This window comes from Petromyzon marinus, chromosome 19 (assembly GCF_048934315.1).
Source record: "Petromyzon marinus isolate PM22_M1 ecotype Great Lakes invasive population chromosome 19, UKy_Petmar_22M1.pri1.0, whole genome shotgun sequence".
Lineage (NCBI taxonomy): Eukaryota > Metazoa > Chordata > Hyperoartia > Petromyzontiformes > Petromyzontidae > Petromyzon > Petromyzon marinus.
The window spans coordinates 7666956-7684019 of NC_133685.1; the positions used below are offsets into that span (position 1 = coordinate 7666956).

At 43.6% G+C, this 17064-nt stretch overlaps 1 protein-coding gene across 13 annotated transcripts in view; it reads right to left on the bottom strand.

Annotated features, from left to right (window-relative positions):
• Positions 1 to 17064, bottom strand: part of NEB (nebulin) — a 211709-nt gene that overhangs the window by 179883 nt on the left and 14762 nt on the right. For all 13 annotated transcript variants that reach the window (XM_076068129.1, XM_032957177.2, XM_032957174.2 and 10 more), the window contains 9 exons: positions 16100 to 16204; positions 12232 to 12336; positions 11081 to 11185; positions 10463 to 10567; positions 8795 to 8899; positions 7898 to 8005; positions 5954 to 6070; positions 4318 to 4422; positions 1478 to 1582 (listed from right to left, as the gene is read on the bottom strand). In XM_076068129.1, coding sequence (XP_075924244.1) covers positions 1478 to 1582; positions 4318 to 4422; positions 5954 to 6070; positions 7898 to 8005; positions 8795 to 8899; positions 10463 to 10567; positions 11081 to 11185; positions 12232 to 12336; positions 16100 to 16204 — 960 coding nt within the window. The remainder of the gene's footprint in view (positions 1 to 1477; positions 1583 to 4317; positions 4423 to 5953; positions 6071 to 7897; positions 8006 to 8794; positions 8900 to 10462; positions 10568 to 11080; positions 11186 to 12231; positions 12337 to 16099; positions 16205 to 17064) is intronic.

A 17064-nucleotide genomic window follows, 5' to 3' on the forward strand; every position in this document is an offset into this window, starting at 1 on the left:
CTTCCATGAGAGATTCGTTCATGAGGCTATCCACATATACAAGCACAGAGACAATTTCAACCGAGAAGATGGATTCTATCTTAGCAATCATTGGAAAGATTTGATAAACCATTTCAGGTCTTAATTGATTGTTCACGCTTACAGTGGCTTTCAGACAGCATACATTATAAAAAATTTCGTCTCCCCCCTCCTCTTTTCAGAATATAGATGGACTAGTCCTAAATAAACTGCCAAATCGTTGCGCGTGGCGCTAACGTGTTTTTTTTTTAAATAAATAAATAAATGCGCCGTTTAAAAATAAATTTATGCGAACCAACACACCTGAAGACGACCGTTTGAGTTATGGTCGAAACGTCGTGAGAATTTTTTTATTGTTATATATATTTTATTATTTTGTTGTTTCCCTTCAACGTGACTTTACCGAAAAAAACTAAGAATATGAATAGGCATCACGTTATTTAGTTACTTTAATTAATTAGTTTTCATATTATTGACAGCAGGTCCATTTATAAGCATTACAAACTGTAAAGTTTAAATGAATAGGAAACTAATGGTGTGCTTTTGGCAAATTACTTTAGCTGAGGAACTATAAGGTTCTGCTTATATATGTATAATTAAAGTGCAGGGAAGCACAAAAACAATACAATGAAAACGTGAAACGCAACTACGAGGTTATTGGATTATGATATTGCGATAATGGTCAATGTGTGACATCTGTTCTTGATAACGATTTTTGGGTAAGATAGCGTAAGTGCAAATGTGTCGTACACCCACCTCCACCCGACGCAGCCAATGAGTGAGGCTTGTCACGTGAACTACTTCAGCAGACCGGTGTGTTCGAGAGCAAACGATCGACTTTATCATGTAGGCATTCGTGACCACTGCTGGTTGTCGCCTGATGGAGCCGGTTGTTATAATTACTGGTGAAACATCATACTCGAATTGTAAATGTTGTGAGTTTACTCTCCAACACACCGGTGTGCCGAACTAATTGGCATGTTTTTGTTTACGTGATAAACCTTACTAATTGACTGTGTTGGATGGTGGCGGGTTTAACGACCACATTTTTATTTACGCGACCTAACCCAAAAAAAAACCTTATTATGGACAGCAAACGATCTAACGAAAGAACCAAGAATATTAAAAAAAACTGTACCATGAATAATATCGATCGCAAAGGCCTGCGCATACGTGTCAACCCCTTATCATTGCCTACGTCATTACAGACCAGTTAAGACCTTATTGGTCAACCTGTGCCCTCATGAATCTCAACTTCATCCTACAAAGTCCCATCACAAGGGAGAAACACGAACAAGTAGACATATTTCTCTTAGTTTTCTCGTAATTCAAACGGCTGTACGCCCTATGGACCTGAAAACTCAATTTCCCTGCACAAGGACACGGGGTAAACCGTATGGATTGACAGCTGTGCCTACGTCGCATCGTGATAAATGATAGGGGACGGCGGGCTACTCACGGCGTTCTGAATATCCGCCACACGACGGGAGTTGGCCATGTGGGGGTCGTCCGGGCTGCCAATGTAGTGTCCCCTGTTCCGTTCGTAGGCCTCCTTGTAGAGCACCTGCAGGCCGCAAACGTCGCAACACGGACAGGACATGTAAAGTGTTCAGTTGCTTTGTTTGTGAATCGCGATCTGCAAATCTATACAGCAAATTCCTCGCCATATGGTGAAAGGGACAGACCTGTTGGTCTGTCCCTTTGTCGTCCCAACAGGTCTGTCCCTTTCACCTGAAGACGGCCACTTGTGTTGTGGCCGAAACGTCGTGAGAATTTTATTGTTTTATTTTATTATTTTATTCTCATTCTACGTGACTTTACCGAAAGAACCAAAGAAGATGAATCCTTGCAGTCACGAAAGCTTTCAATCGAAATTTTCCTCGCCGTAGTTGCGGGGGTTATGTCCCTCGAAAGCGCTGTTGGCAAGACTAAAGGATTATGAAAGGTAGAGGGTTAGGTTCCGTGGATGCGGTTAACGTTCTCATCGAAGCCTACCCACGCATCCTATGCATTCAGTACGCATGAGAAATATGTACCGTACCTTATAACATACAGTATACCCTGTACGAATAAAACAATTCCTTTAATATTAATAGTGAACACAAATACGTTCAATTACCTTTAACGTGTGGGGCCGTTCATAAATGACGTCACGCGATTTTGGGCGATTTTTGACCCCCCCCCCCTCGTCACACGACGTCACAAAAGTCAGACCCCCCCTCAAATATGACGTCACAAAGCTCTGCCCCCCCCCCAAAAATGTTTTAAACATGCTTCAAATCGCTTTAAACTATTGTCATTGTAGTGTGTATTTAATGTGGCGCTGCACTCCGATGTTGTAGGAGAAAACATTTATTAAAAAGTATATTTAATTAAGTAGAACGTATTGTCTATTTATTTAAAGTTGCGAATTTTGATGTGACGTCACATTTCTCAAACCCCCCCCCTCGTCACACATCGTCACAAATGTCTAACGCCCCCCCCCCCCCGGTGCGTGACGTCATTTATGGACGGCCCCTATATACTATAGTGAAGTCCAGATAACGATGACAGTGACGATGATGACGATGTTGGTGATGTTATGGAGCGGGGGAGGAATGTGAGTTTATAGATGAAAGGCTCTCCCCCTCCTCAGAACTCGTTCCTCTAAAGCAGTGGTTCTTAACTTTTCACGCAGCATTTGCAGCCCCTTTGATCTCAATCGCTAAAACAAAGTACAATGTTCATTAAAAAAAACGGAGGTTTGATTAAACAAAGTCGTTGTACTTCGGTGCCCGTGCTCAATTTGTGTTTTTAGATTATTTGTCTTCTTAAAAAAATCTGGCCGTGTCTCGCACACACCCAGACAGGTTAAGGAAAACCACACCGATCTTTTTGCGACGTGCCACCACTCGTCTCGCCCTCTTGACACTACGCTCACCCTCACCACCAGCTCGTCGCTTAGGAGGTCCATGATTAAGGGCGAAATTTCGTGGTATTTGTCCAGTAATTACAGTACACTTTCACGAGGTATACATTACGGCAACTTACGACGTATTTGGCGACCACTGTACAACACTGCTGATAGCACTCGGATGAGGACGCCTTTTTTGGCGTCCTCTGGTCTAACACCGTTTTGAGACGAGGCTCAAAAGAAAGCTGTCTCTGGTGTGGACCAATCAGTTTCAAAGACAACGCATATATTATCAGAGTGTGTTTTTTTTAATGCATTCTGACCATAAGCATTGTGGTTAATGTAGACATGATTCCTTGTAAAAGGTTTCAGTTTGGTGTGTTAACATCTTAACACCTGCTTTGTTGCCAGAAAAAAGGGGAAAACCCTATGATCGTATTTTGGTACTGGCAAAGGAGATCCCATGATGATTGTAAATTTCTTAAATTGTAAAAGAAATAAACGAAAAAAAATGGGACTCAATATCATTGCAGACATTTGCACATTTTTTTTCTCTCAATTTTTTGGAAATCACATAAAGGTGTATCCTGCTATAAATAATTTCTTGCATGTAATCGTCGTTATTTGGGAAGAGTAAAATCAAGAAATGAACTATGTGTGCACTTTAAACAACAATAATAACAACCAACAATCGCCGCTACCATCGCACACAGATTAAGGATCCCTAGGGCTACTGAACACCAGTGAGGTGCAACAGCTCATGTGGAACAAGTTAATTTATGTCCTGAGCTATTATATTGCATTGAACATTATAGTAACAAATGTCAGCAATTGGGCATTTGATCAAATCCTATTTTCAGCATTGGAGAAGAACCTAAACTTGTGGACAATGTGAACTGGTGATCACAACAGTTGGAGGAATTAACTTGTCATGGGCATCAACCCTCAATTATGAAGATGACAACTGGACAGATGTTCAACGTGTATTGAGGACAGCATGTGTTGCTGTTAAATATTCTGCTTTATACAGAGCACGATATTACGCTGCATGAAATACAATTATTTGCTGTCATTGTTCCCTGGACGTTCTTGGATATCGGGAGCCTGAATGCTTGCCGATTGACGTTATCCCACGCGGTCCGTGCTCTGTTCACCTCCGAGCTCTGAGTCGCGTTTTGTTTTGTTTATCTATGGTGGTCTTGGATCTTGTTTTTTTTAATGTTCATTTTTTGAGATGTTAAGATGTTTGTGTGGTGGGTCAAAATGTCAAGCGTTTCGAGATAAATTTTTGCACGAATTACACTGTAAAACATTATTTTTACGAGCGTGAGCATCATGTTTTCCCTGTGAGTTGGGGGGATGCAGTGGCATGAGCTGGGTGCGTGAGGTTGGGCTGCGGAACTCACGTTGCTGGTGAATTTCTTGAGTACGGTGTCAGATTTGAACTGGGGGGTGTCGCATATGTTGATGCTGTGACCACGGTTCGTGTGATACGCCTTCTTGTATTCGTGCTGTCGGGAGGGCGAAAACAAACGCAAGATAAACGCAGACGGTAATCCATGCTCGGACCTTCGCTTTGTTAACCGCCTGTCGAACTTAGGAGCCCTTTCTAGGCATCAGTTTTTTTCTCAGTTCGTGAGTGTCACATCAAGAGGTCTGTTAACAGTCCGACAGAAAAAAATCATATTTTTCAGGTGGATCATAGCACTTCGCTCACAATAAATCTAGTCCGTGGTCGACTCAGCCCATCAGGCCTCGAGGGATGATACAACTAATTATTCGCATTTTCTGGGAATGGGAGATATTGGCCTCAGCCAGGCATAGGTCGAAGTTTTATCCCCCGCTCAGGGGCCTCCCAGTACTAATTTTAAGAACAATTCACACAATCAAACTTAGAAATTAGATACAATTTATATGGCTACATTTGGTTTTCAAACCTGCTCTCCGACTTATTGATGAGCTCAACCAATACAATGTCCAGCACCAAGCGTTTTAAAAATGTTTGCAAACATTTGTTTTGTCGTTCACAATATCCCTGCAAAGCTTTCACAAAAGATATTCTCCCTTAACAAATGAGAGACAGTATTTCTACGAAAATTAATACGATTTTAAATATCAGGTTCTAACGAGTGATTCTGATTGACTGACGAATAGTTTAAAACACGAGCTCACAATAATGTATTTAAACATAGTCTATACTTGGAGGTGGCTGGGTCGCTGAGGAGGCAAATTATTATTCTGCCAAATCACTGAGATTGTAGGTTCATGGTAATGAAATGCCGGGTTGAAAGCTAAGCAGCCACTCATGATGACAAACACATTCCTGCGGAGGGAGCTGGTAGGAACGTTGGGTTGCTCGGTCAATGGCCAGGGTCAACGGCGGCGTGGTGTATTCCGCAAATATGCCCGACTGTGAGGGCGGGCACAAGCCAGCGTGAGTAGGTTAAACGTTGAGTTTTATAAGGGCACCACGGGGTGACCAGCTCCTCCCCACCCAGCCCCACCCTCCCCACCCAGCCCCCCCCCACCCTTCCCTCCCCACCCAGCCCCTCCCCACCCAGCCCCTCCCCACCCTCCCATCTCCACCCAGCCCCACCCCTCCCATTTTTGGATGCACGACGGACGGACACAATAATCCCCTGTGGGCTGGTGTAACCAGGAGGTTCCTACAAATATAATGTCTCAAGTGTATAGAGGTCATAGTCACTAATGACTTCACAAAATCACCATCATAATACATTTGGTTTGTCACTTAGGTCGTAATGTTCCGGCCCAAAGGGTCTTAATTGCTATGCAAGACACACTCTCGCGGGGCATATACAAATTACATTAACCTCTTGAGGATCAGAGAGTCTACCAAGGTGATGTTAGTCATTCTGTAAAACACCCTTCCAGGTGCCATTCACCGCACAAGGTGATCCACCGCTCAGCTGGCGGAGTGCCAAATGGTAAACTGCTTTGTCTGAGCGATGGGACTTTAAAAAAAATGTGTAATGAAGCGCAAACTAAAAAGGTCAGTGGTGATTCGTCCTCAATACTCACGTCGCTGAGGTTCTTAGAGACATGGCGTGCTTGCTTCATGGCGGGGTTCTCCGTGGCTGGCAGCGTGTTGTAGCCGGACATGTCCTTCGTCTTTTCATAGGCAGCTCGGTACTTCACCTGCGGGTGGCACGAACACGTGCCCGGTCAACGTCCTCCCCTTCCCTGATCTAAACACTTACCTCAACAAGTATTTAGGCGTTGTAATTGACGTTTGGGCCACGTCACCACACGAGTGAAAGGCCAATGTGTGTTGTACTACCCTCCTCCACCCGGTGCAATGTTGTCACGTGATTCAAAACGTGCCAATGCATTACTGGCTCAGCACACCGGTGTGTTGAAGAGCAATCCAGTGGGTTAAAATGTGTGTGGATTAGGCGACAGTCTAACCCAAAAATCGATTATAAATCATAACGTTGGCCACAGGAGCCTCAGCATTAACAAATATGTCGACAATTTTATTTGGACATCTTTACAACGCTGACCTTGGCTATATATATCTTTGCCTAAGTAATTGTTAAATTATCAAGACAGTGGAGTTATTACATTTACTGCACAATAATTTATTATCCGCTGTGTTTTGATGGCAATGTCTTTCCAAATGTCACTACAGCTGGGATTATATATGAATTACAACACACATAATCCAGGGTGTAACGTTAATTAAGAATCCTGTGCATGAAGAAAGCTCCTAACAGATGGAACTGAATTCCAAAAGTGCCCTCCCTACACCTAAGGAAGCTCCCAGCATTGAAGAACCACCTTAAGCCAAAATCAAAGGGTGCCTCTTTGGTGACCATCGGCTTCACGCCCAGTGTCAAACGATGCAGAGCCATTTACATTCCATGGGATCAAGCGTTCCCCCTTTTAAGACAACAATAATAACAATAGCGTCAACTTGTAACGCGCCTCATGGTATTCGTTTACTCTCGGTGAGAGAGAATAGACTCGGAGGCGCGAGGCGGAACCACTGTGAGGTGGGGATGGCAGCAGCAACCAGGTGCTGATCTGGTGCCAACTTCTCCCGCAAGCTCTGCAGCCCTCTGTATACCAAGGTGCTATCAGCCAATTAGTGAGCGTTTTACACGTGGGAGGAAATCGAAGCGCCCAGATAAAACCCAACCTGCGTGTGAGAGGGAAAACACTCTATCCCATGCAGATGGAACAGGTGGCACCTCAACACCCACGGGAAGGGAGTTTTTCACATTTGTGTGATCCGCTAACCCCCAACACCCACAACGCTGCATTACAAAGCGTACGTAGCCACCACAGCCCAGCTCTTTTGACGGCTCCATTTCAACGGCATCTGGAATTGCTGTTCCCTCGGAGTAGACTTGGCCTCTCATTAATGTCACCAATGAGCGCGCCGAGCGTCTCTCGATTCCGTAGTATGCGCAAGACGCACCTGTTCAGGCTCAGCCTTCCGATGAAATCCCACATTTTTAAAATAAAAACTGTTCTCTTTACTTTTCATTTTTTATTTACCCCCCACCCTGCATCCGTCCTCCCTGGCTCCTCCCCCTTTCTTACCTTATACAATCTCTTGTCACAAATAGCTCTCTCTAATCACCACAGTAAGTTTGCTGTTACTGTTGCCACCTGATGACGGAAGCTTCTTGTGTTGCCTCCGAAACGTCGTGATTTGTTTTAGTTGTTTTCATTTTTTATTTTATTTTTGACCTCACGTGACTTTACCGAAAGAACCAAAAAGTACTTACTTATGGTATTCGTTTCGCACGGTCGCACTTTACTCTGCTCAGTCGGTGTTAGCCAATGAGGTCGTGATGGGTTTCCTATTTCCTCCCTCTTGCTCAATGCCCCCCCACCACCCCCCATGTACCATTCCCGTCCCGCTGTAATGCGCACTGTGATCCCCACTACTTTATTGAGGGTGATATTGGTGCGTAAAATAAAGATCGATCGATGGATCGATTGACAGAGCCTCACCTGACTCGCATTGACACCCGCCTTCTTAACCATCTGGTACTCTGGGGTGTCCGTGGAATCCACAAAAAGCTTGTCTTTGCTCTCGTTGAAGGCCTTCTTGTACTTGTTCTGAAAGATAAAGAGAAACGCGGACACCGCTCGGCATTTTGGCTGGCTGGTTGGCTGGCCGGTGATGCAACGCAGAGGTAATGACAGCTGCGACTTAGCTGCAGACAGTTGTTTAAGTCGTAAACACAAAAAGGGAAATTCTCTGAGTACTAAATTGTTATTATTATTGCAATGTGTATACAGCCACACCGATTTAATTATATTACTATATATTGTAATATATATTACTAATATTGTAAAATTAGTAATATATTGTAATATAATATGCTGACCACTGATACTGTATATGCACACATTTCCTGCAAAAACAGCTTTTAAATTATTTGTTAATGTCACAAATTATGCGGTGATGCTGCTGCTTCTACTGCCTTAGCACTGGTGCTAAAATGACTATTAATAACACACTGAACACATTCGTCAAGAAGGGACCATTGCCCCTGAAAATGTCATTATCACATATTGTCTATACGTGTCCTTTTAAGGAAACTTTCAACGATGCTCTTGTAACAAAACGAAACGTAGCCGCTGCTCATACGTCGTCGTTTACACTTCTGACAATTCAAACAAAAATTTAATCTCGAAGGCCTGACGTTATTTCCTTTTCATTACGATTATACACGCTTATTTTTCCCTGCACCTCCAATGAGCACAGTTTGGCTACGTGCGGTGCGCGGTACGAAAAAAAAATAAACGTACATACATCTTATCGTAACGTTTCAAAGTCGCACACTAACCTAATTATGATGGCACCTATCCTGTCTCTAAAAATGACCGTTGTTCAACACTCACGATGCTGATGTTGTCGGAGTTCATTTTGGCCACGGCGACGTCATAGCAGGGGGCCTGACTCCACTTGCCCTTGACAGACTTAACGTACTCATCGTGGTAGTTCATCTGTTGTGGGGAGAGCGAGCAGGGTGGTCGGGGGAGAGCCCCCGGTCAAATATAACAACATCGTTTTTAAGGACATTTGGAGAAGCAACTCTAAGAGAGGATAGCAAGTAAGAGGAAAGCAAGAGAGAAAAACAAGCGATTTAAAAAAAATGTTTCCTTTACACTTGTACATATTTGAATAATTCCGTTCTGTAATTGAGCATTAATAAGTGCTGAAGGGTGGCTACATAACCTGTTATTAATGTTGCGCTTTAACACTTTAAGTCCCCTACATGGGGGCTATTTGTGAGTGACAGCGAGAGTACAAGAGCGAGAGAGAGTGCGAGAGAATAAGAGAACACAGAACGGGTGTGTTACGTGCAGTGGTTAGCACGCTGCACTGCGAACCCGGAGAGCCGAGTTCGATTCCCGCTCACGACCAAAATTTCGTGACAAACATCTGAACCGGTTCTGGGCCTCCCGTAGCTCGATTCAGCTTTAAATGAGTACCTGGTGCGGTGCGTTAACACCAGCACTGGGGTGGCAAAGGTGGCCAGACGTGACGTTGGCCACCCACTGCCTCATGTGCCATGCGGGCCTTCACAGGTGCTCACGAAATGAACTTGCCCCAACAGTCTATGGCACTAGCCCCACAATATCTACAGGAACTGACCCATTTTTATACACCAACGAAGTCCCTGAGATTTTCAGATCGTCTTATTCTAAATATTTCGAGGTCAAGGCTCATTTGCTGGGGTGATCGGGCATTTTCCAGTGCAGCTCCCAAGCTTTGGAATGCTTTGCTAATAAGGCAATAACAATTGTTAGATATATTTATGTACTGTCTTGAAAACTCACCTCTGTAAACTGGCCTTTACATCCTAGTCCTGTCCATTTACCATAGTTCTGTTAATTTCCTGCTTTCCATACATGATGCATTGGAATCTACAGATGAAATGTGCTTTAACACGTAGGCTTTCGCAACCAATATTATTCATAATAAAGGTTTTTAGGTTAGATCGCGTTATTTATAAATGTGTCGTAACCCTCCACCACCCGACACGGCCAATCAGCAAAAAAAGTGTCACGTTGACAAAAGACAAATAGTTCACTACTTTAGCCCACCGGTGTGTTGAAGAGTAAATGTTGAGCTAAAGTAGTGAACTATTTGTCTTTTGTCAACGTGACACTTTTTTTGCCGATTGGCCGTGTCGGGTGGTGGAGGGTAACGACACATTTATAAATAACGCGATCTCACCCAAAAACCTTTATTATGAAATGTGCTTTACAAATGTAAATTATATTTTTTGGCTGGCCATCGAACAAAGGCGGTCACTGCATCGCAGGCTTTCAGATGAGCTTCTGCGACCGTGTGGAATGCTCTCCCTTCCGATATTAGGAAGCCACTGGAGCTACGCACTTTTAAATCATCTAGATTGAAAACTCATTTCTTTAGATCTACTTTTTTGTGTTGGAGTTTGTTGTACTCCCCCCACGCCTCGGATTATCGTGGTTGGCTATGTACGGTGCAAAAGAAGTTCAACAAGCATACGCACATACGGGTAATCACTATGCAGGACTTACATCACTGAGTTGCTCGCCCGTTTTCTTCGCCTGCACCATGTCGGGTGCGTCCACCACCTGAGTGTAATGCAGGAGGTGCTCTTCGTGACCCATCTTGTACACCACCTGCGCGTCCGGGCACACAGCCATACGTCGTCAACGTCGATCGGCACAGCGCGGTACACAACGTGTATCGAAACGCTCGAATGCAACAACAAATATCATTAAAAGTCGAATACGTTTTAGGGTATATTGGCTTAGCCGACGCAATTCAAATTCGGGACTTATCCCCTGTGCATCCGTGCACATGTAGCCACCCGTTATCTCCATCTGGAGCGATTGTCTCTCTGGCTCCGGCTCGCTCGTGTGCCTCCAAGTATGCTCACTATTAGCACGCTTGGCACACTCCAGGGGGGAGGGCATGGGGGATGCGCCCCCACCGGCTATCAGGGTGATTTTTTTTTTAAATAAATATGCCACCCACCTTCACCAACACGAACTGACCAGTTAAACAATCCCGCTGAGTAATGACACATCATTAGGAGACCTCTTCATCCAGCAGTGGCTTGACAATGGGCTGTGTGTGTGTATGAGAAGACCCAAGTGGGGAGAGGTATGTGGCCCAGATGAGCCTCTTACATCGCTGAGGGTCTTCTGAGCCTTAGCCACACGCCTGAGCTCAGGGCTGTCAAAGTAGGGGATGCAGCAGCCTCGGTCAAGCTCGTACTCGGCGTGGTAGACTTTCTGTTTGGAGATAACAACGGCGATCATCGTGTTTAGTTCATTGTCCTTCCCCCAAACCTCCGATTAGCACGGTTGGCTACGTACGGTGCGAAAGAAGTTCAGCATACACAGACGTGCACCACTTCTACATGCAATTGACGTGCTCGTTAAATTGAGTCTACGCGATTTTGGCGTCATCTGGTCGTGCACCAATTGGGTCGAGGCTCAAAAGAAAGCCGTCCCTTGGTGTGGACAAATCAATTTCAAGGACAATGCATATATTATCATAGTATGTTTTTTGTTTGCATTTTGACTGCAGGTATTGTGGTTAATGCAGACATGAATCCTTGTAAAAAAGGTTTCAGTTTTGTTGCCATAAAAAAGGGGAAAAACCAAATAATTAGATTCCAGAACTCTTAACACTACGCAGATGTCGTACGCCCACATATATTTAGCAAATTTATTAAAATGCAACAAAGATGAGTGGGCAAGAAAACTTAGCTGTCTTATAGAGACGAAGGGTGCTTCTGCGATGGATTTGCGTGATACATTTACAAATATAAATCTGATCGAGTGTGTGACATTTCAACATTGGGCTTGAAAATTCTGTCACTGGAATTGTGGCGCCTAAACTCTAGAACTGGTTGCCCTTTAAGGGTAAGGACTTCCGAGATATTCACAAGTCTTCAAATCTCGACTAAAAAGATATCTGTTTAAAATGGCTTTTTCTCTCTTTAATTACTTTCAAGCGTTTTTCTCACTTCTTCTTTCCTCGGTTGATGCTAAACTACTTCTGCCTTTACATGAGTAGCGCCCAAGAGAACGATTGTTTAATGGCGCTTTATAAATCGACATTCATATTTTGGTTATTAACGCACTCCTTTCAGAGACGGTGACACAGCACTCCGCCACGTCCCCAACAAAGCCTCTCCCGCTGGCTTCTCTACGCTCCTCATATGCCCTCTGATGTACCCCGACCCAGCTTTTATTTTTTTTTGTCTCCGGTGAGGTGAAGCACAAAGATGTCCCCGTGAGCCCATACACCTGGGCTGGGTACCCTGCAGCACCTGGCTTATGTTGGAGGCGTTCTTGAGGGCCTGCACCATCTCCGGGCAGTCGGATGGCAGCAGGTAGCGATCTTTCACGTCCTCCCAGCTCTTCTTGTAGAGAATCTGCAGGGCGGTTGGCGGGATTAACGAATAAAGCTCAAGAGTAGCAAGCAGCAAGCTGCGGTGTCGGCGTCGGGAACGCGCCTTGTTGCAACTCCTGAACCCTCGTCAATTTCGGTTCGATTGTTGCGGCCTCCTGTATCAATTATACCTCCAGTTTAAATAAATATTCTGATAAAATATTATGATGATACCGGCTGGAATCCTGTTCCTTCAACAGGGTGAATGGGGGGGGGGGATTTGAAAAAGGCTGTCTCTGGTGTTTGAACATCGTAACACCTATTTTATTGCCAGCAATAATGAAACCTACTCTTCTTTTTTAGATGATGTGTGGTGGTACCACAGACGGCCAAATGAGGAACAGCGAATGGGGGCCAAAGGATGGCAGAACAAAACGTTGCTGTGATTACTAGAGAGTGGACAGAGGTTTTGGTTTGTTTAGGGGGCTTCTATAGCGGCCCTGACGCCTGTATATTTCGAGTTTGCATGTCTCTCTCTCCCCATGTGGAATTTTTTCTCCGGGTACTTCGGTTTTTCCCTCCACATTTAGAGACATTCATTGAGATTATTTTGGTGCAATAAATGTCCAAATAATGGGCCACTTTATATTCTTGGTTCTTTCGGTAAAGTCACGTAGAAGGGAAACAATAAAATAATAAAAACATAAAACAATAAAATTCTCACGACGTTTCGACTGCAACACAAGCAATCATCATCAGGTGTGAAAACCACAGCAAGAAAATTTGAAAAGAGTGGCGGTTTTTTAACGTTAGCACCGCGGAGAGAGATTTGACAGTTTGTTTAGATGGACGAGTCCATCTATGTTCGGAAAAGAGGAGGGGGGAGACGAAAATAATGGATGCGGTCTGAAAGCCACCGTAAGCGTGAACAATCAATTAAGACCCGAAATGGTTTATCAAATCCTTCCAATGATTGCTAAGCCAGAATCCATCTTCTCGGTTGAAATTGTCTCTGCGTTTGTATATGTGGATAGCCTCATGAACGAATCTCTCATGGTAGCCAGATGGCTTACAAAGAACCTGAGCCTACTGAATAATAACAGTGATCTGCCATGGCCGAGGTGTTGGTCCTACCGTGTTTTAGGTCTGCTTTGTGAGCCTACTGAATAATAACAGTGATCTGCCATGGCCGAGGTGTTGGTCCTACCGTGTTTTAGGTCTGCTTTGTGTTCACGAATGCGGTCCGAGACATGTCGTTTGGTTTCTCCAATGTAACTACTACCACAGAGGCAACTTAGTTTGTAGACAGGGTACTGAATGTCCGGAAACACATCTTTTACAGACGGAATCAGTGTGTTGAATCGGACCTGGATCTTGTGTTTATTCAAGATTTTGGAGATATTTTTTGTGATCCCCGCAATGTAGGGTAAAGTGATGGTTTTGAAAGGCTCCTCAAGAGGGTCCTTCTTCATGGTTGGAGTGATAGCTTTGCGGATTGTGTAGTCGGAGTAACCATTAGCCTTAAGAGCTTGGTGTACGTGCTTGAGTTCACTTGCTATGTATTCCTGGTCGGATATGCATTGGGCTCTATGGTGCAGAGTCTTGATGAAGGAATTCCACTTTGTTGAGCTCTCATTTGTACTCAGGTCGCTTCTGAAAAATAAGTTAATACCTCAGTGGGCTTTGCCTGGTAGGATGGGGATGCTTTAGTTTAATTTGTATGTGTTCGAGTGATTTGTTGACCGTTCTTGTACTTTGCACTATCATGTTTTTATACTGATTGCTGTTGTAACATTCTCACCCACCCCTACAGGATACCTGTGAAAAAGAGCTTCATAGCTCATCGGATTCCTCCAGTATAAATAAATATTCTGATTCTGACATAGAGTGAATTTAAATGTACGCTGTAGTTAAAATAAACAGTCGAATTCCCTCCTCCACCTTAGCGAGTAGCTAGGCCAACCTTACAAAGCCTGATTTCATTCCGACTTCTTGGATTCTGCCCTCATGATGGTTGGCACAGTTGCATTGCAAACGCCGATATCTCGTTGCTATAAATGTGGTTGTGAGAATTCTTATTTCAACTTACCGTGCGAGCAGAAACAATAATAACTGGCAAACTAAAACGCATGTACACAGCGTGACAATTTCATGTGTTTTTTATCTTTTGTCCGGCGGTGGAGGATTTTGCGACGTAAGATTTGGCAAGATGTATTGTGGCTTAATTCTTTTTATTGAGATGCAGCAGCTTCGGGGGGTGGAGATTTTCTAAAACGCTGGATAATCACTAAATCATTATTTAAAATTGTATTTTTGTACATTCTTACATGACATTATGTATTTAAGTTTTGTGCGTACGTTTTTTTTCACTTTTTAATCTGTTAACTACATGAAATTGGCATGAATAAACATAAATTGACGAAAATAAGCAACCTACTTTAAAAAGTTACTGTTTTTACTGTGCCGTACTTACCGCTCCAGTCTCGAAGACTTTGCATGGGGTGATGTATATGCGTGCAGTATTTTCATTGTTTCAATGTAGTGTGTAATGGAGTGTATATCATATTTGACACTGACATCAAACAGAGCCACTTTTTTGTCACGCTCCATGGTGCCGATCGCCTGGTTTGTATGTAGTAAGTTGTGTTCACTGGTGGAGCCAGTGAGGTGGGGTGGTGGCACGTGCCCCCCCAATGATCCGATCGAAATCCCTAATTTCGATCGGATCATTAGGGTTCATTAGTAATAAATCGGCATTTTGCGACCCCCACTGCCACTGCGTAGCATATTATTACGTGCCAGGGACTCTATGAGATGATAGGACAATAGTCTGAGTCCATAATTGGCAATAAGTAACTGAAAAGCAGTTATAAGTGGCTCACAGAATTGTGCGCAGTTGCGTATACAGTACACGACTTCCCTGAAGGCATCAACACCTTCAGCGAGCGCGATGCCGATCATCACACAACGCGGTTTGAATTCGACCCTCGATCGATGGCTGCGTCATCGCCGCACACGCGTCGAATAAAAAGCAAGGGGCAACTCCTTACTTACTAACATCTCCTTACTTACTAACAAGCCCTTACTAACAAGCCCTTACTAACAACTCCTCTATCATTTTTCATTGCTGGAGGGGTTGCCCCCCCAACCTGAAAATCCTGGCTCCGCCATTGGTTGTATGTAGTGTATAATGTAGTGTATATAATATTTAACACTGAAACCAAGTTGTGTGTAGAGTTTGTATGTAGTGAATTGTATGTAGTGTATAATGTAGTGTATATAATATTTAACACTGAAACCAAGTTGTGTGTAGAGTTTGTATGTAGTAAATTGTATGTAGTGTATAATGTACTCTATGTAATATTTAACACTGAAACCAAGTTGTGTGTAGAGTTTGTATGTAGTAAATTATATGTAGTGTATAATGTACTCTATGTAATATTTAACACTGAAACCAAGTTGTGTGTACAGTTTGTATGTAGTAAATTGTATGTAGTGTATAGTGTACTCTATGTAATATTTAACACTGAAACCAAGTTGTGTGTAGAGTTTGTATGTAGTAAATTGTATGTAGTGTATAATGTACTCTATGTAATATTTAACGCACACACTGTGCCGATAGCCGGACTAGGTTACAGCCTTTGGTGCGGTTTGCGCCGGATCGGTCCTGGACCGCCGGATAATATTGTAAGCAGCCAGCCGGAATAATCGATGAGCCACTGTATTTACTTTCTGAAGTAAAGGCTGACACTTTCACCGACTGGCTGATTGCGCCATGTCAGATGGCGGTCTGCGAGTTCTCTCACCTTGCTGACCATGGCACTGATCTTCTTCGAATGCGCAATGTCCCACGCCTTCTCGTCCACGTGGCAGTTGCTGATGGTTTTTCTCCCAGCGTCGCGGTATTTCACCTTGCGGCCGCACGTTGAATTGGGAGAGAGGGGTGACAATTAGAAAGCCGTGACATTAAACATAAACAGCAACAACAACAACACATACCCTTGCAATAAGCAGTGGTCGAGTGGCTCCGCTTGGACGTGGACCTTGTCGGGCAAAGCACGTGCAAGGTTGACTATGGATACACACTTTTAATTTTATTCACCTTGGCAGTCATAATGCTGCAATAGAGTGCGACAAAGTGGGTAGGAGAAGGCTTTATTAATTTAAAGAAGTGATGGTGATCATCAGACTAAATAAAATGTGGCCGGTTGGCTGCGCACGGTGCGAAAGAAGTTCTACATACATGCATGCCCAAAACAAGTACATTTTCAAACATATATACAAAATAAAATGTATGAAATACACCATTTCTATTCGAATATTTATTTATTTTTATTTTGAAGTAATGTGGTGCGTTTTAATTCGTCTCGTTCTAAGGGGAAAAACACCTGTTAGCTAAATAAAGTAGTCAGCAAATTTGATAGCGCTGTGCAACTTTACCTTCGTGTTGTCATTTTTATTTGTAGATGTATTTTTCAGTACGATATTTTGGAATTGGAGTTCGATTTTAAGCAGCGCTCGCTGTGAGTTGCTTTGCTCTATGGAAGTGCAGCGTGGAGTCACAAATTCGGGATTGCTACTAAATGTTAAACATACAGACATGTCAACCCACACGGTTTATCCCCTTTTCTTGTACAAGGACATTGAGTTTTCAGGTCCATACGGCGTACAGCCGTTTCAATACGGGCAAAAAAAAGTGTCTAAATGTTTGCGTTTCTCCTTTGTTATGGGACTTTGTAGGATGAACGTTGAGATTTATAAGGGGCACGGG